Here is a 26,947-nt window from a genome sequence, read left to right as displayed (position 1 = left end):
GCGGGGACATGAGAGCATTCTCCCCCATGTCCTGCCATGTGCTGGAATGAATGCATGGTATAAACTGGACGGTGGATTCATATGCACTTAAGGTGGCATAATATGCACTCATATATGCATTATTGCATACTCTGCAAAATACTTGTTTTTCCTCTATGTACCAGGCGGCTCGCGAGCGCCGTAGTTTCTACTTATAAATGTCCCGCATGCATATATGACGAATGGGATATCCACTAACTGATTTTCACTTGGGTACTATTACCAGCGGGCAGGTTACGTCAGAATATGAAGAGATAAAAACCGCACAGTCGCTCGCAGCATGTTCCCAGCGCTACCCGTCTAATGCAACCCCTCGTAATACTAAATCTCGTTTTTTACCACATAGTACAAGGTTGGTGCATGGTACAGCAGCGCTACATTCGCTGTCTGCATATCGGCAATGGATGGTGTGTTCTGCAATGACGAATACACAGACGTCATTTTAATGTATGGAGGATCTGGTCGGAATGCAGCCGAAGCTTGCAGACGGTATGCACAGGACATTCCAAACAGACATCTGCCTTCTACACACGTATTTCACCGAAAATTATTAGATTTTATTTCATAAAAGTAAAACTCTTTTATAGAGTGGAATATCTACACGTGTATAAATAAATAAGTTATTAAATTGTATATCCTGCATCTTTGGCGTATTTACAAACGCACGCTGTTATAGAACGTGTGCAGTAAAATTACTGCTATTTCTTTCACAACGTCTGAAATACAACACGTTGTAGCGCTCCTTCGAAAACAAGTGATTAGGCATCCCTTGCATCACTATTGCATGAGGGACAATTGTAAGTAGAAAGTACGGCACTCGCAGGTCGCCTGGTATAAGGTTAGTTCCCCAAATGTCATCTGCTGAGCAGAAAACTTACAGATGATTTTCCTTTTGGCATGATTTTGAGTGCTTACTGGTCTTCATACAACGAAGAAATGAAAGTATAGTTACAGATCCAATATAGCCGCACCTCCGGCGAGCTCGCAATGCACTAAACAAGCCCGCCAACGTCGGTGCATTATCTACAAATGCTGAATAACTTGAAATATGAAAGGTAAGGATAGAACTATGAACTATTGGTCTATACAAGACAGTTGGTCCGAACTGGTAACGTGCCGCTAATGGCAAAGTCATAGGGACGAAGAAAATGGAGGCATTATTTACTTTCAGGCTGTTTCTGTTTTAATTCTTCTATGTAAGTAAGAATACTTTTGGGGCGGGTGGGTTGGTCTCCCAAAAATATCGAGGAAGGATCTCTCCTCTCTGCTAATTCAGGCCTCGAAAAACATTACTTTTTATGATTCCAACATCCGAACCGAATACCTGTATTTTTGACTGTCAACAATAGTGCATTGTAAAGGCTTCCTTCGTCGAACGGAATTTTTATATATTCATTCCTTCGCATTGTTCTACCGATCTGAATATCAATATACAGTAGGCCTTTATGTTGCTTATTCACAATAATAATAAAGTTGCAATTTTGCATTTATATGTACAATATGTGAAGAATTTGCGCGTATTCCGTATATAGGCATTTAAATGCACTACAGAATTTATCCATTCGATTTCGAATGGTACGAATCGCCTTTATATCTTATGGGCATATTGTATCTTGAAACAAACATGCCAAAACCCATTCTCTAGTAATAACATACATTGTACATAATTGTCCAAGTATGATGAGGAAATCGTCGTTGTGTCTGCAAACACCGCTATGCGAAATAGCTTAGATTTTTGGCCGGTAAGATTCTGTGATTTAAGATTCAATATTGTGCGAGTAAGGAGCCTCCGTGGCTCAGACGGCAGCGCGTCGGCCTCTCACTGCTGGATACTGTGGTTCAAATCCCGGTCACTCCATGTGAGATTTGTGTTGGACAAAGCGGAGGCGAGACAGGTTTTTCTCCGGGTATTTCGGTTTTCCCTATCATCTTTCATTCCAGCAACACTCTCCAATATCATTTCATAGCATACGTCAGTCATTAATAAATCACTCTGGGAGTGGCGACCCCATCGTACCAATAGCCTTTATCTGATTCATTCATTACATTGACCCTGTCATTGACTGGAAGAAAGGTTGTTGGTTTTCATTTTCATTGTGCGAGTAATTGGAAGAGTTCTCCCTCTTCATGATATATGTACTGCAGGTCAGTATTTCTTCCAGAACAATATCCCATAGTGGTTTTTCCAGGCGCAATAATGATATAAGAGAATTTTGCTCCATTTTCAATCGCGTTGTCTTCTAAAAAAATTTGAAAACTATTTATGCATCATCACTAAATGCGTCTTCAACTTTGTGTCATTTCTTTTGTGTGCAGGTTGGATGATCACCTCATCTCTAGTCACCAGTTCAAGAGCGAGTTTAAGTGTGACCTGTGTCCTCGGTCCTTCTCCTGCCGCTCTAGCTTACTGAGTCATCTCGCTCTTCGTCACGGGGAAGTTCGCAACCAGGAAAAGAGGTACTCTTGTGAGAACTGCAACAAGGTCTTCACCGACCCCAGCAACCTCCAGAGACACATCCGAGCTCATCATCACGGGGCTCGATCACACGCCTGCCCAGAGTGTGGGAAGACCTTCGCTACATCGTCAGGACTTAAACAGCATACTCACATCCACAGCAGTGTCAAGCCCTTCCAGTGCGAAGTGTGCTTCAAGGTAATAATAATAATATAGGGTTGTTACATATGAAATGACCGATTTAAGTGGAAAAAATATGATTGGTTTCACGCCATTTGTTATAAAGTCGGTGAACAAGAAACTAATGATAATTTAATAAGGACTTCAAAAGTAGATCAGGTGAAGAAGATTTATGAAATAGGAAGTCTGATCATTGAGATAATGCTAGCACGAATGGATTCGGGAAAAGGGTAACACCAACCAAACAACTTTTGATCAAAATTGAAACTTGCTAACATGTAGATATTTAAAGGAGAAAATAGATTACTTGTGAACAAACGTATGATTGAAGCTTGTTATTATACAACACAGTGTTTGGCCAGTGAAGGTAGGAACAGTGGTTATTGTGAATTTAGAGGGAAATGATTAAAATATGATAGTTAGAAACGAAAATTATCCAGAAGTCTTAACGGGAGTGAAGGAAAATACAGAGCTTATGGAGATGATGGAAATTAAAAATTTTAAGTCAGTTTCTAGAAGAAATGTTATAAGGAGAGATTCTTTGAAGGAAAAGAAGGAGGAATACTGAAAATTAATACATGTATAACATCAGCAACAGGATGGATTTTAAGAATTACGAAGAACTGAAATAGAACCTGTAACTGAAAAAAATGTTATTGGAGCGCTTTTAGTTCCTGATGATATTTGTAATAAATCAGAAATGACGTACTGAATGTTGTCATGCTGAGGAATTAAGTTGGTTTGACTCCTATTTGAAGTTGAAACTGAGGACATCTCCCTCTTTCCTTGGATAATAATGAAAAGAGTGTGATCTCTAAAACTGATTTCCAATGAAGACTACTAGTACTTAAGTTTTCATTTCTCCCCTGAAGGGGGAGGCGGACCTCCCAGACGGTGACGCCGTATCTCAGGCCCGGAGATTTGTATCGGAGAAGGTGAGAGGGATAGCGGCCATGACCAATACTAGGAACTGTGCCAACATTCGTCTTAGTGCTGAAGAATGGAAAACCGCGGAAAACCATTCTTAGGACAGCCGACGGTGGGGTCCAGTCCTTCTCCGTCTCCCGAATGCAGAGGTGTAGATCCACAACAAAGCCGCGCCACCCCTCCTCTGCTCGGTTGGTCGGTCAGAGTGCAGAGCTGTCGGACCACGGACCAGACGTGGCTACCTGCAGGCCGAAGCCCACTCTGCACCCGCCGACCTCCAATGAAGGACAGAATAGGAACAAATCTATAACAAACGCAATAACTTACTTGTCTTTAATCAGTGACAGGAACCAATATAAATTCTCGGAGTGGCAGGAGAACTACTACTTCTACAATGTTTTCATTCCTCCCTTGAAGGGGGAGGCTGGCCTCCTAGACGGTTGACGCCGTCTCTTAGGCCAGGAAATTTGTATCGGTAAAGGTGAGAGGTTTGCCGGCCGTGGCCAATAATATGAACTGTCCCAGCATTCGCCTTAGTGCAGGAGAATGGAAAACCATTTTCAGGACAGCTGACGGTGGGGTCCAACCCTTCTCCGTCTCCCGAATGCAGAGGCATAGAGCCACGACAGAGCCGCGGCCACCCCTCCTCGGCTGGGTTGGTCGGTGGGAGTGCAGAGCCGTCGGATCAGCCCGACCCCACTCTGCAACCCCGAGTGGCGTAGGAAAAGAATAGTAACAAATCTATAACAAACGCAATTACTTAATTGTGTTTAATCATTGACAAGAAGCTATACAAATTCCCAGAGTGGCAGAAAATACCCAGCCGTACCTGAAAAATATTAATTGCATCTTCGTTATACTGACGGCGAGTGGTATTTAAGTTTAAAACAGGAAGATTATAAGTACCTACTAGCAACATTTCAGACGCAAAGACAATCAGCGACGTCTGTCGGTGGGTATGCTCTCTCTCTCTATTTTAACAAATCATTGAATCACCGGGAATGATGAGACATAAGAAAGGGAAGTAAATATAGCTACTGTAAATGAGGGAATGAGTGACGGATACATATTTATTCGAAGGATAAACAGATGTAACTCTGGAAAGCTCTTTTCTGCGTGAGACTTACAAGGTCAAACTTTGGATTTCTGCCCGAGGAAAATGTGCTATTGTGGAAAACCATGATGAAAAATTAAATAAAAGGAAAATACACACCAGATATATGGAACAGTGCGAAGTGTTGGCCTGTGATGAAGCAACATGTGATTGCTGGGATGAGCCAATGGAGTCACACTATTGGGCAAAGTGAGAAGCGTGGGAGTTTCGAAGTCAGGCCCAATGCTGACAAGCCCAGAAGCCCATATGATCCTCGCATCAATAGACATCGGACTCAGCCTGGAGGCTGAAAAAGACCTCGTCAAATTAGGACGCCCGAATACATAATGACCTTCCGAAGCCTAACTAAATGCATCAATAAGCCGGGAGAGCAGAAGTTGGTGAACTCAGACTGGAAGAACCGACTCCAAATGAAATGGGAGGAAGGCCAGGAGAACGAAGTAAGAGAAGACGAGGAAGAAGAAGAAGAATTACTCACCAGACAATCAAGCATTTTTTTCATGAAATCTCCTTCACTAAGCCATCCATGGTTTCTAACCTTTTAGATTTTTACCCTTATTCCGGTCATTTAATATGTTACAACCCAATAATAATGATGATGATATATTTCCATGGACTCACTTTTAATATTTTTAATCTCCTTTGCTTTTTTAAATTAGTAACTGTTTAAATCTCACGAGTATTGCACGTTTATTTGCCCCATAATATTGAGTATTACTTACGTGTCTAAAATGTATTGTCATTTAATGGAGAGATACTTTTCATCACTATATAATAATTCCAAACGAACCAAAATGTTATAGTTGGAAATTTCAGTGTAGTTATGAAGTACTGTAGTACTGGGTTTGGTTGTGCAGGATTTTAGCTTGCTTATAATTACATTAGGTGTTCGGTCCTGTTCCTTGGTTGATGATCAGCGTAAGTCCAGGGTTACCGGGTTTGATTCCCCACCTGCTGGAGTTTTACGTGTGTCAGATTAATTCTTCTAGCTCGGGGTTTTGGCTTTGTGTTTGTCTTCATACAAACTTCTTCGTTTATATACAACGCACCTAAATACAAACCACCACAAAACACGTAATATTATAATACAACAATTCGCACTGGGTTAGGAAGTGTATCTGGTCGTAAATCAAGGCTGAACTCATATGTCGTGTGACACCAAATCATTGAAAAAATTATAGGAAAGAATTTTCTTCTAATTCTAGAAACTATAAGGGTTTCCCGAATAAAACTGAGAATTTTGTTGGTTTTTGTAATGGTTTATTGTTTGGAATATGTGCACGTACAGGAAGTAAAGAGTGATGTAGGGGTTTGTTTGTTCAGGGATCCACATGTTGGCGGATACTCCGAGCGATCTACGACCATGTTTGGTGATGGAACCATTCTTTAACGGCGTCTCGGACTCACCATTTCTTGTGAACAGGCGTGCCTTAATTGCTTCGTTTCTTTCTTCATATTTTCTGTAAGCTGTCCATTGTGCTCGCTATGGTTTTGGCAAGTTCTTGCTCGTTCATGATGAAATTTCCAACACCGCCTGAACTGCGTTCAGCGTGATTTGCATTCTTCGCGTACACGTCCTTGATATAACGGCAACTGTCGGCTCCGCTAACACTAACTCCTACCATAGAATGAATAACCGACGCTGAGCAATTGTGTGCTAGAATGTGAGAGGGAGGTAAGCCATGCGGTAACAGTACGCCATCTAGAGGTAACCAGGAGCACACGCGGTTGCTCAGTGTTGACATCATCGCTGACGGTGTCAGAGTCGGTGTGACTTAAACCCCAGACACTATTAGTAAACCTTAAATGTAACAAGAAATTCATGAAGTAATTCTGAAAATAACTGCATTTTAAAACAAGAAATTAATGAAAATTTGACTGTTGTAAAAATAACCAATTTTTACAATTTCATTTTTTGGATTTGGCTATTTGGAGCTGACATATTTTAGATAAATAATAGATAATAGAAGACGATTTTAATTTTCCTATATTTTTGGCCTATAAATAAGTGTTTACGAACCAAAAATGTGACTGTTTATGTGTTCAGTCTCATGACAAACGCAAAACGCAAAACATCTCAGTTCCATGTCTGTGTGGGTTAGCTCCTCTCGCATTCTAGCACTCAATTCTGGAAGAATTCCTGGCAAAACCGTACCGAGTCATGATGCTCACTCACGTACAGAGAGCACACTAACGCTTTCTGCCTATACCAGATTTCTTTCTAACGTACGTAGCCATCCATGGATGCATTATAATGTTATCTTTCTTCAAATAACGACGCTCATACTAATGGCTCAGTTTTATTTGGGCTCTCCTTATAAATATTGTAATACTCACTTTCCATGTTTCTGCCAACATGTACACTTATCTACCACCTGTACCAAAATGCCGTCTAAAGGCGATTTTCATCTTTATAGTTTCATTTTTGGGTGAACAAATCATTTATTTGGGTCTCCTTGTTGCAGGCCTACACGCAGTTCTCCAACCTGTGCCGCCACAAACGGATGCACGCGGACTGTCGTATGCAGATCAAGTGCGCCAAGTGTGGTCAGTCCTTCAGCACAGTGACGTCACTCCACAAGCACAAACGTTTCTGTGATTCCACAACTCCGACTCCGCCTGTGGGTGGACCTGCTCCGCAGCACACGCTGCCACATACCTCAGCATCCAGCATGCCTCACTTACCCCATCCCGCTCAACCTTCTAACAACAATATTCTGATGCATTACCCACGATATCCCGGCTTCCCCATCTACCCTTCACCCTTGTTACCACCGTACCCACCTCTGTTCCCAAACCCAAGCATTATCAGCAATGCATTCCTCTTTCCACCACCAAAAATTGTGGATGGCGAATCCCCATTCGCACCATCCCTCCCTTCAGGCAGAGAATCTCGTCTTGGTGTGCATCGCTCCAGCTTCAGCAGCGTTCACGACAGTCCACCTGTTGACAAGAATCTGGCAGAACATATGCGCAACGGCAGTGCATCGCGTGAAGAAGCAACGACTCCTCCTCCATCACTTCCACTGACACCTAAGGAGATCTCACCTCCATCTGCTGATGAAGCTGTGTCCCATCTTCAGCCTTCTCCTGCCAGACCAAACGGACATAACTACACGAATTCTCGAGGCAATCATGGACTCAACCATCCCTCTGGAGGTCTTGATATGTCCGATGAAGATGATGATGATGAATATCAAGATAGTTTGCCTCGAGATCTATCTCGTGGGAGCGGAAACATAGGCTCATTGGACTCATCAAGGGATCACGATAATGACACTCCCAAGTCTGATGATGAAACAAGCAAGAGAAAGGGAGACAGTGACCAGCCTCTGGACCTTCGTGTGGACAAGAAGCGATTTCTTGAAAAGCGGAAGGAAAATGATTGGAAACCGGTGTTGAGTACTGCAAAACCCTCAACGCCTTCTCCGCGTCTTTCACCAGAAGAAAGTAGAAAGAAAGATGAAACCATGTTTCCAGAAAGCTATCAGACGACACCTAGTCGCCAACCTAGTCCCAAATCTCCTGCCTCATTATCGGATAAAGCAAGTAACAATCCATTGTCTGTGGCCAGTATGATAAAGCCCCCTATGGTTCACCCAAGAGCAATACACCCTTCATCAGCTTTCCGAGAAACGATGTACAGGACACCTTTCCCATTTCCTACTCCTCCACCTCCTCATGAAAGGGTATTTTCTCAGCCTCACCCACATCTTCCAACATTTAATTTTATGAATCTACCCACTATGAACCGACCATTTCCCCATCGACCGCTGTATGACATGTTTCGTCCCCAGTTGCCGTCATTCACTGGCGTGAGACCCTTCCCAGACATGAGTTCTCAAAGTGTTGGAGGGGCAAGCAATAATACTGTCGCTGGTGGAAAACTGAAGGATCGCTATGCGTGTAAGTTCTGCGGAAAAGTGTTCCCACGATCTGCCAATCTGACGCGTCATCTAAGGACACATACAGGGGAACAACCGTACAAATGTAAATACTGTGAGCGCTCGTTCAGCATCTCGTCCAATTTGCAGCGTCACGTAAGGAACATCCACAACAAAGAAAAGCCTTTTAAGTGCCCGCTGTGTGACAGGTGTTTCGGCCAGCAGACCAACCTGGATCGTCACCTCAAGAAGCACGAAGCGGACGATGGTAGTGTTAGTGTAGCTGTTGCGGATTCACCTGGCAGTAGTAATGAAAATGAACGCGAGGATGCGTGTTTTGATGAGATAAGAAGCTTCATGGACAGAGTCACTTATTCAGGTGGAGCAAAAGTAGCCGAAGAACATTTTACTCATTTCTACACTCCTCCAGGAATGAACCCAATTATTGACGTAGTTGGCAAAGATGAAGACGACTCAGAAGGCTTAGAAGATATTGGCTCGAGAGCTCTTGATATGGTTCAGCGCGAAAACCTCCGGCTTCAAGACTCACCGCTGCCAATGATAGTGAGGAAGGACATTCTTTCGCCGGTGGCCTTCGAAGCAAAAGTTAAAACTGAGAATATCATTAAGGACGATGTGACTACCAATAACAACTGCCCGGAGCAAGAAACCATCGAAGTTTCTACTTAGCGATAAAGAGACGGTAAAATAAAGGAATTTTATTATTCCAGAATAGTTCCTAGACTCTCGATATACGAGCATATTCTTCAGATCAAATACCTTAAGTAATTTGTGATCGTCGGATCATTTAGGACATACTAATAAAATGTGTATTTCACAGCCAGTTTCGATGATTTTTCATTCAATTATTCAGTAGATCTAGGCTGCTAGTTGAATCAGAAGAAGGACAATTTTCTTCCCATTCAAAATGATACAAGTAATGACAAACATTGAGAAATATATTCCAGAGATTTTAATGTCAAGCATTAATTAAAATTTCTTACAAAATATCGTCGTTACCATTGTGAATTTAAAAATCCCACCTTTCGTTTTTAGATATGAATGTGTGTACATATGTATGTGTTTTGAGTTTTACGAATCTTCCTTATTTCTACGCGATAGTCACTACATAGCCAAAGTTTTAATCTTACCATGAATGTACAAACAACGACAAAAACCCTTCCCTCCGGTGGTGAAGTGTGTAATGTTTCAAATCTTAATAAATAATGTATTAGATGGACCTAATGTGTGGTATTCGATACGGCATAATCTAGATACAGTTCATAATGATGTTAGAACATTTTGTATGTACATCAAATGTACAAACAGAGATAAACATCAGTTTAAGATAAGAACACCAAAGGTTCAGATTTTCTGAAGCACGCTGTTGAGCGATTGTTACTGTATCTCATATAAACTTATTTAAAATTGCAATCTCATTTGATATATTCAAAAGGTACCTAAATTTTGCAATTGTGATTATTTTCTGTTTTTCTTAAATATGTATTTGATTGTAACTATTCTTTTTTTAAATGTACATTAATTGATTTAATGGTTTCTATTTTATTTGAAGTGGTGTATATAGAAGGAAATTGCATTGGAAAGTACAAATTATATGAAATGATAAACATTAGATTACTAAAACATATTGATTGACATTTTGTAGGCCGTAGCATACTACTGAAAAAGAAGTAGTTTAACAATAAAAAACAAGAAGAAACATGTATTTCCTTAATAAGAAAGATTCATATCTGCTGTATGTTTGAGCGAGTTTTATAATTTTTGAATAATCACATACAAGGGAGTCATGAACTGTTATTACTTTACTTATGTCTATATTTTTCTTGATAATGTGAATCTAAATACCTGAATATGTATAAAATTACCAAATAAGAAATTAATGAGTTTTAAAGTAGCTCTATTATTCAACTTAGCTCTCTCAACTTAATGAACACTGCATAATTCAGATGCACCAATAGCAAATGCAATAATAATGGCGCAGACAGGAAGCGAACCTCAACTTTTACAAATTTATACGAATGGATCCAATGTATGGGAAATAAATGTAAAGTCCTAACGCTCCAAACTTGAAATATTTACTAGAATAATATTTGGAAAACGTTACACTGCAGTTCCTGTACATCTGAAGTTAGTATACTTTCCACTTCACAAAGAAATAGCACAGTGAAATGTAGGCTCTTTTGCTTACAATTTTGTTAACTATCACAAAGGTAGACAGTATGAATGTTCTCTTTTTGTCCAGAAGGAAGGACTCATGTGTTTTTCCAAGTGAAACATTTCCATGATTAACACTTCAAGATTTCTCTGGTGATCTTCAGTCAGTCTGTAATTTAATTAATGCTGCAATTTGCCAGCACTAATACAGGAAAATAGGAAGATTTTCATATTGTTTGAATTCTAATTTGTTTTGTAATTGGATGTTATCAGTCAATTGTGATTCAAGAAAGGAGTTCATTACTCAGACCAGACTACATTAACAATTTAATAATAATTTGTCATTAAATACTATCCTGCTATTCAATAAATTACAGTCCATTTTAAAACTTAAAATTAACATTTATCTTGTTTAAACACGTTTCGACCCTGTTTAGGTCAACTTCAGTACAATATGAAAATGTAAATGCAATATTTAAAACACTCAAAATGTAACAAGATATGTTGTTTTATCTGTTAAAATTCTCTTGTTATGAATGAGTTCTTACACTTAATAAGTGTGAGTGTATATTAAACTATGTAAACTAACATTCTGCAAAATGTTTTGATGTAGGAAAGAACACATTACAAATAAATCATTGTTTATTTTCTGTAGGACTTGCAATGAGAAAAGTCTCAGACCTCAATGTTCCGGTGGTAATTGCTTTCCTGTCCTTTCTCAAATATTATGTACAGCTCGGAGCAATACTCTGCATTTCGGAAAATATATTGAAAGTTTTTTGTTGGCAAACTTCGTAGTATAACTCGGGAGAATGAGGTAATTGGATCGTATTTCGACTGCATGGTCAGTGGTTCCTAATACAGTGTTCTTGTTCCAGAAATTATGATTTAAGATAACATTGGAGATGACCAGTCGAAAATGTTTGGGTGGTATCGAAAGTGTTATATATTAACCTAATGTACAGATGCACATAGAAATGCATTATAATCCTCTCTCGCACCTTATTTTTTAAGATGATGATATCAAAGGTGTATACCTGAATATGAACATGTGTTTCAGCTATAATACTGTCCATAAAGTATTTCAACAAACTGAGAAAATACATGTTTAGTAATATTCACAAGTTGTACCCTGAAAAATGACTTCAACTGCAGTCCTAATATATGTCTATGAAAATTAGGTATGTTATCATATCTTACAGTTACTCTGTATGATTGTATATTTTACACTTTCTCTAGAAACAGGAACTGCACACACGTAACTCAAACACTCATTTTTTCCAAGTCATGTGTAGTGAACTGAAACACTTGCTCTCCAGTGGTCTGTATTTCTTGATGTTTCAAATTAGTTCTCCTGTCACTGGACCACTCTGACATATTGTTGGACGTGACAGAAGTATTTTTTAGAGAAGGAGGTCAACATCAGTATAACTAACATATGGAAATATCTAGCTTACACAATTTCAAACAGACATTTATTGAGTGTATCTGACTGGTCTTGCTACAATCTGAGGTTATACTTGTCGCCTGTAAATTTTAAACTTTTCTGATTCCTTTGTCACATTGACCTTCATATAATAATGAAGATTCAATCAACAGGACTTATACAATATTAATTCCTTGGAGTGAGTCTAATTTACTTCACAGGCTTTTCATTTTAAAGTGTCATACTATTTGTCACTTATTATTTTCAGTGTTATTTTAGATTTATCATACAATATTTATGATCTGAATTTGTTTATAGCATTCACAATGTTTTGTAACATTGTTTCTCTCAAGCTTCATCCATCACATCTTAAAGCTTATTTTGTGTAATACAATTGCAATCATTTTAAACAATACATTTAAATGAATATTCTGTACATTATTGAATACAAATAGGCTAGAGTTCAGAACTGTACTAAATGAGAATGTGTACATATCAGATATCAATGCAAATGGCATTGAAATTAGAGACTGCAATTTCCATCTATGTCATTTTAAATGTGTATAAATGAAGAATTTATTGTCACAGTTCAATTCTTTAAGTTGTGACCAATATTTCTCCTCATACATATCAAACTGCACGTGCACATGATATGCTATTGGAAATTTTGAAGGTGTTATATGCTCAAGATTTCGTCAAATAAGATTACACTGAAGATCATGTACTAACTTCTTTTTCCTATATACAATTTTATTTGCCTGTGATCAGATGTAAGGAAACTGGTATTTCACACGTTAAGAAGGTACTTAAACATTTCCTTTGCTTTCATGTGAAATGGCTCAGATTAATGGATTTGATGCATATGTTTTAAAATATTTCTAAATCTTTCATTACACAATCCTTTTGTATATATGTTGAATACTGAGCCCGAAGAATGGTTGGACTCACAAAAGCTTCAACTACATCTGGCATAAATGGCCTAGGAATAACTAAAGAGGAATAGTAAGAAAATTAGTAGTGCGGTAGCTTTACATTGCTTTCCTCACTAAGTCAGAAATTTACATTACATATCAATCTGCCTGACCGCTGAAATGCACTCACTTACTAACTTTATGAGCAATATATTTTAAAAAATATACTGGTTGAATACGGGGTATGTAACTAGCATTTCTCACACCTCAGTCACATTCATGTTGTCATACAATGGTATCGAAAGTGATACATATTATCCTAATGTATCATTATAGATGCATACAGAAATATATTATGGCTCTTATAATTATGATCACTCTTGATCTATAGGAGTAGTGATTTTATTCTTAATGATAGGTACAACTTTCATGGGATATGTACTACCTTGAGGACAAATATCATTTTGAGGTGCCACAGTATTTAGAACCCTCTTATCAGCTGCTCCATACCTGGGTATCAACTTAGTACAATGAGTCTGAGGGGAGATCGGTGTAGATAACGATATTATCACACGATTCTTTTACTTTTAAGTTTGTCTTAGCATTTATATTAGCATTAATAGTGATACAACATAATTCATATACTTTTCCTTCACTGAACAGCATCAAATAACCCTTTAGGTCTAAACATTAACTGAGACAAAATCCTTTTCCACCCCTATTTTTCCTTTAAGGACATCTTCGGATTCATCGTCATAGTAGATATTGTATTTATTAACTCTCTTAGAACCATCTATACTTGGAAACCCAGACAAAACCGAGACAAGTGAACGAAAGTAAGAATTTTGCTGTAGCCCAGGCCAGGCGCTGTAAGCAATAGAGTTGGGATTCCCCTTTCTTTACGAAAGTGATTCTTGTTAGTATTACTTTACCAGTATTCAGAGTGGACTATATATATAATGTGAATATATGTTCTTTGCAAATTATGCTCCAGTACACTTTGTAAAACGTCAAGGCTGCCTGATGCTGGAACGTTATTTACTCTTAAATTATCAACAAAGAATCCCCTGAAGTCCTGAAGTTCGGACTTTACAAGCTACTGACTCTTAATTCCAGGATTTTTCTAACATTCTTTATTTTCTGTTTGTACAACTGGTGCTGCAGTCATTCATATTTATTCCTCATTTGAAAGGTTTATTCGGCGTTGATTCACGATTGGGAGATTTACAGGAAACTTTTTACTTTCGTGGGAATTAACGTTTACTTGTGGCTTCGTAATACCTATAAGCTGGATTCTTAATGTTGCGAAAGAGCTAAATTGAAACCGTTTCCTTAAATAGAATGTCCTTGGAACTACTTCAAGTGAGTTGAGTGTACATTTCTGAACGTTTAATTATTGTCTGAATATTGCTGTCGGATCGGTAGATTGTTTGGTATTGCTAGGCATTATAAACGGTTTTCCTGTCATAGAAATACTTTCATTTCGATAAAATTAATTAATTTAAACAATTTAATATCATTACACAAATATAGAAGTTTTATCAGTATGTAACGGTTGTTTATTTCTAATTTACTACATTACATTCTATGTATTCTCCTGTACACTACGAACTGTTTCTATTCTAGAATTGATGCCTAGTAATATTCGCTTTCTCGACTGATTTGTACTTGTAAGTGATTTCGATGCTCGGCATTAATTACTAATGACCTTAGTCACATTATGAAGTCATAATTTTCCACAGGTACTAATTAATTTAAGTGATTTTAATGATAATATGTCCGGCCTAGAAAGCCAAGCATAACGGCCGAGAGGGTCCATCGTGCTGACCACACGACACCTCGTAATCTGCAAGCAGCGGTCGCTTGGTAGGCCAAGCTCCTTCGGAGCTGTTGCGCCATGGGGATTGGTTTGGTTTGTTGAAAATATGTAAAATATACTTTCTCCTATTTTCCTCGTCTACACTGGGGGACTTTATGCATCACCAATATCACATGTGAAGGAGAGTAGTATAGTGGCCTTTCCATTTAAGAAATATTTCTTTATTGATTCCAATCTGGGAAATTGGTTTTAAAATATTGGTTAAGGGTGCTGGTGATTAAATGTAACAAATGTTTGCATTTTATATGTGCCACAAGACTGTACTTAAATTTGTTATATTGTTGTAACTTTGAATTTTGGAGCTTTTGCGATCTGTTTACCTTCTATGTCATTCGTTTAGACAATATACGTTCGTATCGTACAGCACTCTTGCGATTTCTCTCCACCATTCTTTGATTCTGGAAGACACATCCATTGATGCACCTCCATCCTGTAAAAAAAATCGAGTTAACTAACTTGAGGACATCACCTTACAATAATTTAGTGAGGGACCTACACCTCTGAACGTAGAATGAACTTTTTAGCGCAGCAATAGAAATCAATACTAAAAGGAAACTTAGTGTGAAAACACATATTTTTTCCTTGAAAATGTGCCTACATATTTAGAAATCATATAAACCTATGTCATTACATATAATTAATTAATTTATTAATTAATTAATCAAAATAGCGGTGTATCATGGCCACTATTTTGTCGTTATTTGATCATATCCAAACACATGAATATTTTTCAATGATTCTTTTCTTATTATGATTAGTAATGTTATAGCTAGAACATATACTAGAATCAGTGAAATCCATCAAGTATAAATATTTCTTATGAAGTTATTTTCAGGTATTCCATTTTCTTCACTAATTTCCATTGAAAATATATTTTTTTAAATTTAACAAATTAAGCTAGCTCAATAATTTTAGTAAATCTTCTTCCTCCCTATGAAATATACATGCACGCAAAATTTCATCTTAATATCTTAAAATCTTTCAGAGTTATTAGGGAAACGATTCTGAACAGCAAAAGTTACGGAAAACCAGGAGCAAACGTACCGATAAAAGACTTGCTTGGGTGACAGGCTTTCACGTGTTTGGTCATAACTCCGAAAGTATTGGAGATATTAACAACATTTTTGCACTGATATAAAGAGAAATTTTCAATAAAAAACAATTTGAAAAGTCGCATTTTAGGACGGTCAAATGAGTCGGTTCCACCTCAAAAACACATAAATACCTTCCTACGTTACTGGGAAAGGTTATTGACTACTTTACTTATGTAACGTCCTTTTTCACTATAGATACTTTAATGATTTGCCATTTTTCATGAATGCAAGTGAACAGTTTTGTACTTTCTTCAACGACCCTGTATATCGAAAAGGAATGTCTCATGATCGTGTAGTGGAAGGAATGGACTTCGAATGGTTATAAAGAATAAGAATGAGCTGACGGTATTTAATGTACATCCTGAATCACAGCATGAAGGAATTTCCCCATTTTCACATTGTCACAAAATGAAACATTTAATATTTACTGTGTAAAATAAATAAATACCAGTGTTCATTTTTGTGCCATTTACATGAAAAATAATTATTACAGCAATTCTTATATAAATATATATAAAAATCCTTATTGAATTCTATGTATATCTCCCTGCTTGTTATATAAAAGTGTGCATACTGTTGATATCTGCGACAAAAAAGTTAGAATGAACAATATGTAATAAATATGATTCATTAGACAATCATGTAACAATTTGTTTAATTTGTAGCTGAGGCTGCACATTTCCCCTACCAACTGTGTTCCTGAACCTCATTGTGACTGTTCTGTGAATAGATGTTCATGACCAGAGAGAATATGAAGATTCCGAATAAAGAATATAACATGTAAAAAGGAAAATGACATTTTGAGATAATTATTCAACGCAGTTTTCTGACCGATGAACATCACTGGTAGAATTATATCCGGTAAGTCAGTGTCCTCACCTCTCAAAACGTGTACTAGGTGTAAAATCATATAATTTTCCCGCAGAAATGTATAACCGGGCCTGTCACATAAGAGATAAACTGTTGTTCAAGTAGAAATGTAACAGACCTAATGGTTCCCTGGTAGGAAGGTAGGTAGTTGAATTGAGGACATCCTCGCCTAACCATCATTTTGCTTGAAAGGAAAAAATATAAGTTTTGTAAATCTAACAGAACATATACTGAATATCATAAGGAAGTATACATTCAAGCGTGTCATTTTATAGCAATTTTAAATGGTTTATTTCAGGCTAGCGACGCAACAGCTCAATGAACTTAAGTTGTATACTCAATGTACATGTGTTACTTTTATACCATGCCTACCTGAATCTGTGATAAATGGGCAAAAGTACGCATAATTCTGCCAATATATAATATACATAAAGAAAATGTTGTTATAAACAAATAATCAACACATCCAATAATCCGGTTGGCCTACAGATACTTAATCCTGTACCATAACCTACTCATAATCAGAAATATCAAAAAGTGGATCTTCTTATTGCACGCGAGTACATGCATTGGAAACAAGATTTGTGTAGTTTGCATGATACACTGGGGTAGGTAATATAATAAGTCCAAAATATCCTTGATTTTGGCTGGAAGTACACGCCTTAAATGTCGTATTTACATGGTAGGTGTTTAATACCGAATGATGGTCTACCTGGTACTTTCTTTCTGTGATCTATAGATCAATAGAAGAGTATGAGTGTTTGAAAAGTAACCTTTTGTTTCGAATCAGATCCTGATATGGATAGCAGGCAATGGTATGATGATAAACGAGGTTAAAAGTCAGGTTGTGAGTTTCACAAATAGGAAAAGTCCTCTCAGTTTTAATTACTGCGTTGATGGGGTTTAAGTTACTTTAGGGGATCATTGTAAGTATCTACGTGTAATTATAAGGAAAGACCTTTAATGGGGTAATCACATAAATGGGATTGTAAATAAAGGGTACAGATCTCTGCACATGGTTATGAGGATGTTTAGGGGTTGTAATAAGGAGGTAAAGGAGAGGACATATAAGTCTTTGGTAAGACCCCAACTAGAGTATGATTCCAGTGTATGGGACCCTCCCCTGGATTACTTGATTGAAGAACTAGAAAAAATCCAAAGAAAAGCAGCTCTATTTGTTCTGGGTGATTTCCGACAAAAGAGTACATACATACATACATACATTATCATTATAGACTGTTATAACTTTCAGCGTTCAGTCTGCAAGCCTCTGAGAATTTACTAAACGTCGCCACAATCCTCGATTTGCAACTAGTGCTGTGGCCTCATTTAGCTCCATACCTCTTAAATCGTTAGAAACCGAGTCTAACCATCGTCGTCTTGGTCTACCTCTACTTCTCTTACCTTCCATAGCAGAGTCCATTATTCTCCTAGATAACCTATCCTCCTCCATTCGCCTCACATGACCCCACCACCGAAGCCGGTTTATGCGTACAGCTTCATCCATCGAGTTCATTCCTAAATTAGCCTTTATCTCCTCATTCCGAGTACCCTCCTACCATTGTCCCCACCGGTTTGTACCAGCAATAATTCTTGCTACTTTCATGTCTGTTACTTCTAACTTATGAATAAGATAACCTGAGTCCACCCAGCTTTCACTCCCGTAAAGCAAAGTTGGTCTGAAAACAGACCGATGTAAAGATAGTTTCGTCTGGGAGCTGACTTCCTTCTTACAGAATACTGCTGATCGCAACTGCGAGCTCACTGCATTAGCTTTATGACACCTTGATTCAATCTCACTTACTATATTACCATCCTGGGAGAACACACAACCTAAATACTTGAAATTATCGACCTGGTCTAGCTTTGTATCACCCATCTGACATTCAATTCTGTTGAATTTCTTACCTACTGACATCAATTTATTCTTCGAGAGGCTAATTTTCATACGATACTCATTGGACCTATTTTCAAGTACCAAGATATTAGACTGCAGGCTTTCGGCACAGTCCGCCATTAAGACCAAGTCGTCAGAATAGGCCAAACTGCTTACTACATTTCCACCTAACTGAATCCCTCCCTGCCATTTTATACCTTTCAGCAGATGTTCCATGTAAACTACGAACAGCAAAGGTGAAAGATTACAGCCTTGTCTAACCCCTGTAAGTACCCTGAACCAAGAACTCATTCTACCATCAATTCTCACTGAAGCCCAATTGTCAACATAAATGCCTTTGATTGATTTTAATAATCTACCTTTAATTCCATAGTCCCCCAGTATAGTGAACATCTTTTCCCTCGGTACCCTGTCGTATGCTTTCTCTAGATCTACGAAACATAAACACAACTGCCTATTCCTCTCGTAGCGCATACTGAAAATCTGATCCTGACAGCCTCTCTGTGGTCTGAAACCACACTGGTTTTCATCCAACTTCCTCTCAACGATTGATCGCACCCTCCCTTCCAAGATGCCAGTGAATACTTCGCCTGGTATACTAATCAATTAGATACCTCGATAATTGTTGCAATCCTCCCTGTTCCCTTGCTTATAGATAGGTGCAATTACTGCTTTTGTCCAATCTGAAGGTACCTTACCAACACTCCATGCTAATTTTACTACTCTATGAAGCCATTTCATCCCTGCCTTCCCACTATACTTCACCATTTCAGGTCTAATTTCATCTATTCCTGCTGCCTTATGACATTGGAGTTTTCTTACCATCCTGTCCACTTCCTCAAGCATAATTTCACCAACCTCATTTTCCTCCCCATGAGCTTGGCTGTTTGCAACACCACCAGGATGATTTCCTTTTACATTGAGAAGATGTTCAAAATATTCCTTCCACCTCTCCAGTGATTCCCTGGGATCTATTACGAGTTCACCTGAATTACTCAAAACACTGTTCATTTCCTTTTCCCCCTCCCTTCCTAACATTCTTTATTACTGTCCAGAAAGGTTTCCCTGCTGCTTGACCTAGCCTTTCCAGGTTATTACCAAAATCTTCCCGTGTCTTATTTTTGGATTCAACAACTATATGTTTCGCTCTGTTTCTTTCATCTACATACAAATGCCTGTCTGCCTCGGCCCTTGTTTGGAGCCATTTCTGATAAGCCTTCTTTTTACGTTTACAGGCTGCTCTCACTTCATCATTCCACCAAGATGTTCGCCTTTACCCATCATTACACACAGTTGTTCCTAGGCATTCCTTTGCTGTTTCAACTACAGCATCCCTGTATGCCACCCATTCACTTTCTATATCCTGAACCTGCTTACTGTCTACTGTTCGAAACTTCTCACTAATCATATCCATGCACTTCTGTCTAATTTACTCGTCCTGGAGATTTTCTACACTTATTCGTTTGCAGACAGAGTTCACTTACTCTACCCTAGGCCTAGAGATACTTAGTTCACTACAGATCAGATAGTGGTCTGTATCATCGAAAAATCCCCGGAAAACTCATACATTCCTAACAGATTTCCTGAATTCAAAGTCTGTTAAGATATAGTCTATTATGGATTTGGTACCCCTAGCCTCCCATGTGTAGCGGTGAATAGCCTTATGCTTGAAGAATGTATTCGTAACAGATAAACCCATACTAGCACAGAAGTCCAGCAAACGCTTCCCATTCCCACTAGCTTCCATATCTTCTCCACATTTACCAATCACCCTTTCGTATCCTTCAGTTCTATTCCCAACTCTCGCATTGAAATCGCCCATTATCACTATTCTATCCTTGCTGTTGACCCTGACCACGACGTCACTCAATGCCTCATAAAACTTGTCAACTTCATCCTCATCTGCACCCTCACATGGTGTATACACGGACACAATTCTAGTCCTAATTCCTCCAACTGACAAATCTACCCACATCATTCGCTCGTTTACGTGCCTAACAGAAACTATGTTGCGAGCAATGGTATTCCTGATAAAGAGCCCTACCCCAGACTCTACCCTTCCCTTTCTAACACCCGTCAAGTACACTTTATAATCTCCTATCTCTTCCTCTTTATCTCCCCTTACCCGAATATCACTTACTCCTAGCACATCCAGATGCATCCTCTTTGCTGACTCAGCCAGTTATACCTTCTTTCTTCCATAAGCCCCATTAATATTGATAGCTCCCCATCGAATTCCATTTCGTTCGCCAAGTTGTTTCGAAGGAGTCCCTTGCCTGTCAAATGGGAGTGAGACTCCATTACTCCCATAGGTCCGAGGCTTGCGTTACAAAAATGTTACAAAGTTTGGGTTTGGAATACTTGGGAGAAAGAAGACGAACTGCTCGACTAAGTGGTATGTTCCGAGCTGTCAGCAGAGAGAGGCGTGAAATGACATTAATAGACGAATAAGTTTGAGAGGTGTCTTTAAAAGTAGGAATGCTCACAATATGAAGATAAAGTTGGAATTCAAGAGGACACATTAGGGCAAATATTCATTTATAGGAAGGGGAGTTAGGGATAGGAATAACTTACCAAGGGAGATGTTCAATGAATTTCCAATTTCTTTGATATCATTTAAGAAAAGGCTAGGAAAACAACAGGTAGGGAATCTGCCACCTGGGCGACTGACTTAAATGCAGACCAGTATTGATTGATTGATTGTTGTTTAAATCATCACTTCACCACCACACTACATCGCATTGTTGGAGCTAAGCCTTCAATTTTTCGTACACTTATTTAATTTCAGTTCTATAAGGAGCCCAGTTTTGCATTCTGACAATGGCTCTCAGGTTAAACACTAAAATTTCCACCCACTGTATTTCCTCTAAATGACTGCCGCTGATAATAGCGCATGTAGGAGTAGTTACTATTCATATTGATCAACAGATAGCAGCACCTAACTCATTAATTTCGTTTTTTAATTTTGAGGGTTAGACCGTGTTTGCGAGCATGTCTTCAGTTGTACTTTGGTTATAACAAAACTCATCAAATAATCGATCATTAGGAATGTGTTCAGTCAAAAAAAATTCTACCACGTATAGTAGGTACGTAACCGTCAAATAGAAATGGAACAGAATAGAGTTCTGTGGTACGCACATAAAAGGTCAAATAGTTCTCTCTCCGCTATAAGCGACCCAAGGTTGTCTAAGATTAGTCGCCCCTAAAAAAGGGGCGCAGGTCACATTCTGACCAGTACTGATTTCGTTGATTCCAGGTCCCCCTACCATACATCAATGCAGTCTCCTTCAACCAATTAAGAGATAGCACCCAAGACCTACACGGTCGGAGGGCTAGAATCCTCAACGGATCCAAATCTCCTGGATTCCGTCTGAGACTTGGGGCATGGCATGGCCACCCATACCTTATATACAAACTGATAAAACTGCAATTACATCCTACATACATTAAAATCATAAATCAATACCTCACAAACAGAAAATTCTTCGTACACTTAGACGGAACTAACTCACAACTCAAAAACATACAAGCAGGCGTGCCACAAGGCAGTATTATCGGCCCGACCCTGTTTTTACAATACATAAACGACATCCCACGTAACGCACGCACCCTCACAGCCATCTACGCCGACGACACAGCAATTCTTACCAAAAGCAGAAATCCAGACCTAGCCACAGAACACCTGCACAAACTCGAACCCTGGCTCACCAAATGGAAAATACAGGTCAATATACAGAAAACAAAGGCAGTACATTTTACACGCAGAATGCGACGCCCCCAGCAACAATTAACACTGCTAAATCAAAACATAGAATGGGTCCCCAAACACAAATACCTAGGAGTCACACTAGACACAAGACTGAACCTGCAAGAACACGTAAACCAAACACTACAGAGAGCTAAACAACAAATACTAACACTCTATCCACTCATACACAGCCGCAGCTCACTATCCAGAAAGAACGTACTACTAATCTACACCTCATTCATCAGACCAATCATCACATACGCACTACCAGCAATAGGCTTTCTCTCCAGAACAACCATACAAAAATTGCAGTACATACAAAACTGGGCACTAAAACTAGCAGTTAAAAACTTCAACACAAGCATTGCAGAACTACACACCATTACAAAAACACCATACATACTAGACTTCGCCCTCGACCAAGCAACGAACTTCTACAACAAAACACAGCAACACAACAACCCATTAATCAGATCTCTAGGCCAATACGAACCAGACCGTCACGACAAAATTCACCGTTTACCCAAATACATATTCTTAATACAAGACATACTACAAAATCCAGACTAAAATACACTAACGGACAACGCCCACACACCTGAACAATCATACCTACACAACAAGATAAGGACCGTTTTTGTAACCTTTGCCACGAACCAAGAACCGCCGAGGCGGGTAGCATAATATGCGCAATATTGACGAACAAATGCAAAACAACTGCTGTAAATCTAAATTACTAGTGTCATAAACAACCGACACACGAGAATGGCATCCTATTCTTGCTTACAACCCAGTGACAGGGTCCGATCCACTTAAGAAACATCGGACGTGGTCAGAGCTTGGATGGGTCACCATTCGGACTCGGCCCCTGCCGCTGGACCATACCAATTTAGATATATTCCCACAAAGCCATGGCCCTCTGCGGATAATGTTGAGTTTTTACCATATTCATACCCAACCGTAATCAATTACAGTATAAAACTTCACCATTCTCTTTTTATTATTATTATTATTATTATTATTATTATTATTATTATTATCACCAATCATCATATACTTATTATTCTTATACCTTATCTTCTACAACAGGCCAGGTGAGGAGCGCTACATAGCGCACCGGTACTGGCACCGCACCTGGCACCCCCCCAAGGGGTGTCCAAAACAGACATATGGGAAAATAGGTCAAAGAGGTAACTGGTAGGAATATATAACGGCAAGGAATTAACTAGTACGAATATAACAGTTCAAAATGTCAACTTGAAGGAAAGTAACAGGTCAAAGAGCTCTCTGGTACGAAAGTAACAGGTCGAATAATGTATAGTAGAAATGTAACAGGTCAAAGAAGCGACTGTCAGGAATTTAATAGGTCAAAGAGTATTCTCGTAAGATAGTAACTGGGTCAAAGAGTTAACTGGTAGGAATGTAACAGTTCAAAGAGTTCTCTGTAAGGAAAGTAACAGGCCAAAGTGTTAACTGGTAGGAACGTAACAGGAGAAGGTGTTAACTGGTAGAAACGTCAAATAATTCTCTGGTAGAATCCTAACTTCAGAGATCAAAGATTCCTGTGGTAGGACGCAATACTGTAGAGGCACGATTTTTTTGCATTAATTTATGTTCAATTTCGTGAAAAGGAAACATTTTTCTGTGTGATTTCGCGAAATAGGGTTGACCCCATTGCTTTAATTTCACTTTACCGTTGCTCTACAGCTGTGTATTCCTACCGGCCAACCCAGCAGAGTGAGCTTAGGCTTACCGGTGGCCGCGGCTCCACCGTTGCTCTACAGCTCTGTATTCCTACCGGCTAGCCGTGCAGAGTGAGCTTCGGATTGCCGGTGGTCACGGCTCTACCGTTGCTATACAGCTGTTTATTCCTACCGGCCAACCCAGCAGAGTGAGCTTAGGCTTACCGGTGGCCGCGGCTCTACCGTTGCTCTACAGCTCTGTATTCCTACCGGCTAGCCGTGCAGAGTGAGCTTCGGATTGCCGGTGGTCACGGCTCTACCGTTGCTCTACAGCTCTGTATTCCTACCGGCCAGCCGTGCAGAGTGAGCTTCGGACTGCCGGTGGTCACGGCTCTACCGTTGCTCTACAGCTGTGTATTCCTACCGGCCAACCCAGCAGAGTGAGCTTAGGCTTACCAGTGGCCACGACTCCATCATGGCTCTACAGGTCTTTATGCCGAACGACTAACCAAGCAGAGTGAGCTTAGGCTTACCGGTGGACGAGGCTCTACCGTGGCTCTACAGCTCTGTATTCCGACCGACCAATCGAACAGAATGAGCTTCGGATTACCGGTGGCCACGGCTCTACCGTTGCTCTACAGCTGTGTATTCCTACCGGCCAACCCAGCAGAGTGAGCTTAGGCTTACCGGTGGCCGCGGCTCTACCGTGGCTCTACAGCTGTGTATTCCTACCGGCCAACCCAGCAGAGTGAGCATAGGCTTACCAGTGGCCACGATTCTACCGTGGATCTACAGGTCTTTATGCCGAACGACTAACCGAGCAGAATGAGCTTCGGATTACCAGTGGCCAGGGCCCTACCGTGGCTCTACATCTCTGCATTCCGACCGACCAATCGAGCAGAGTGAGCTTCGAATTAACGGTGGCCACGACTCTACCGATGTTCTACTGTACAGCTCTACGTTCGGGAGACGGGGAGGGTTTGATCCCCAACCTTTGGCTGTCCTGAGAACGCTTTCGCGTCGTTTTCCATTTCCCTGTACTAAGGTGAATGGTGCGACAGTTTCTATTGTCGTAATATTGAAAGATGTATTCTAGCGGTTCTTAGAGGGAGGTCCGTTTACTGTCTGTCTGGGTGAAAAGAGGGGGGAGAGGATATGGGTGCCATGGAAACGTGGGCGTGCCCACTGCGGTTGCCATGGAGATAAGCCTGCTGGACGGGTCGAGTTGCTTGGAATTGCCAAACCTCTCACTTCTCAGCGGTCTGAACGAACGGACAAGTGAGTTGGAACCGAAGGGAAGGAGAAAGGCATGCAGGAATGTGGCAACTCCGTTTAATGGCAGTGCAATGCTCCTCCCTCCAGCCCTAACTCTCAGAATGCTTCTTTAAATATTACGGGTATAGTATAGAAAGGAAGATATTAAAATTAGGACTACCATATGGCTGATAACACAGGCGCGAGGGAGTTTTTAAAAAGTAACTATGATCGGCGGAAGACGATAAATAAAAATGTAAGCATACTCTGAGATGGGTTTAAAGCAGTTGTTGAGAAATGTGAAAATAGGTTTCTAACTTTAAAGGGGGTAAAGAATGGCAAAGATCCAATATATTATAACAGAGAAGTAAAGAGACTAAGAAGGAGGTGCAGGTTGGAAAGAAACCGAGTTAGAAATGGCTGTGGAAGTAAGGAGAGATAGAAGGAACTTACTAGGAAATTGAGTATAGCAAAGAAGACAGCTAACATGATGGCAAGCATAATTGGCGGTCATACAAATTTTAGTGAAAAATGGAAAAGTATATATAGGTACTTTAAGGCAGAAACAGGTTCCAAGAAGGATATTCCAGGAATCATTAATGAACAAGGGGAGTGTGTATGCGAGGATCTTCAAAAGGCAGAAGAATTCAGTCAGTAGTATGTAAAGATTGTTGGTTACAAGGATAATGTCCAGATAGAGGAGGTGACTAATGCTAAAGAAGTATTAACATTTAGCTATGACAAAAATGATATTTACAGTAAGCTATAAAATTTGAAAACTAGAAAAGTAGCTGGAATTGATAAGGTTTCGGGGGGATATACTAAAGGCAATGGGTTGGGATATAGTACCATATCTGAAGTACTTATTTAATTAATGTTTGCATGATGGAGCTATACAAAATGAATGGAGAGTTGTTATAGTAGCCCCTGTGTATAAAGGCAAGAGTGTAAAGCTGAAAATTACAGGCCAGTCTGTTTGACATGCGTGTAAGCATAGGAAAAGTTTGCTTTCTTTCTGATTATGTTAGACATGTTTGCGAAATTAATAACTGGTTTGATAGAAGGCAGTTTGGGTTAAGGAAAGGTTATTCGACTGAAGCTCAACTTGTAGGATTCCAGCAAGGTATAGCAGATATCTTGGATTCAGGGGTCAAATGGACTGTATCGCGATTGACCTATCTAAGGCATTTAACAGGGCAGATTATGGGAGACTACTGGCAAAAATGAGTGCAATTGGACTTGACAAAAGAGTGACTAAATGGATGACTAAGTTTCTATTTGTAGAATATCGAACTCAGAGAATTAGATTGGACGAAGCTTTATCTGTCCCTGTAACGATTAAGAGGGGAACTCCTCAAGGCAGTATTATTAGACCTTTATGTTTTCTTATACATATCAATGATCCGTGTAAA

General features: G+C 39.4%; 1 protein-coding gene across 1 annotated transcript in view; it reads left to right on the top strand.

The window, feature by feature from the left end:
* The window catches only part of LOC136864239 (transcription factor hamlet), a 279,267-nt gene extending 269,214 nt beyond the window's left edge, over positions 1–10,053 (top strand). The window contains exons 6-7 of the mRNA XM_068226658.1: positions 2,356–2,692; positions 7,181–10,053. Coding sequence (XP_068082759.1) covers positions 2,356–2,692; positions 7,181–9,289 — 2,446 coding nt within the window. The 3' untranslated portion in view covers positions 9,290–10,053. The remainder of the gene's footprint in view (positions 1–2,355; positions 2,693–7,180) is intronic.
* The last annotated feature ends 16,894 nt before the right edge of the window (positions 10,054–26,947 follow it).

Source organism: Anabrus simplex, chromosome 1, assembly GCF_040414725.1.
Source record: "Anabrus simplex isolate iqAnaSimp1 chromosome 1, ASM4041472v1, whole genome shotgun sequence".
In the NCBI taxonomy this organism is placed as follows: domain Eukaryota; kingdom Metazoa; phylum Arthropoda; class Insecta; order Orthoptera; family Tettigoniidae; genus Anabrus; species Anabrus simplex.
Note: the sequence above shows the minus strand (reverse complement) of the source record. Positions and strands in the feature narration are given on the sequence as shown.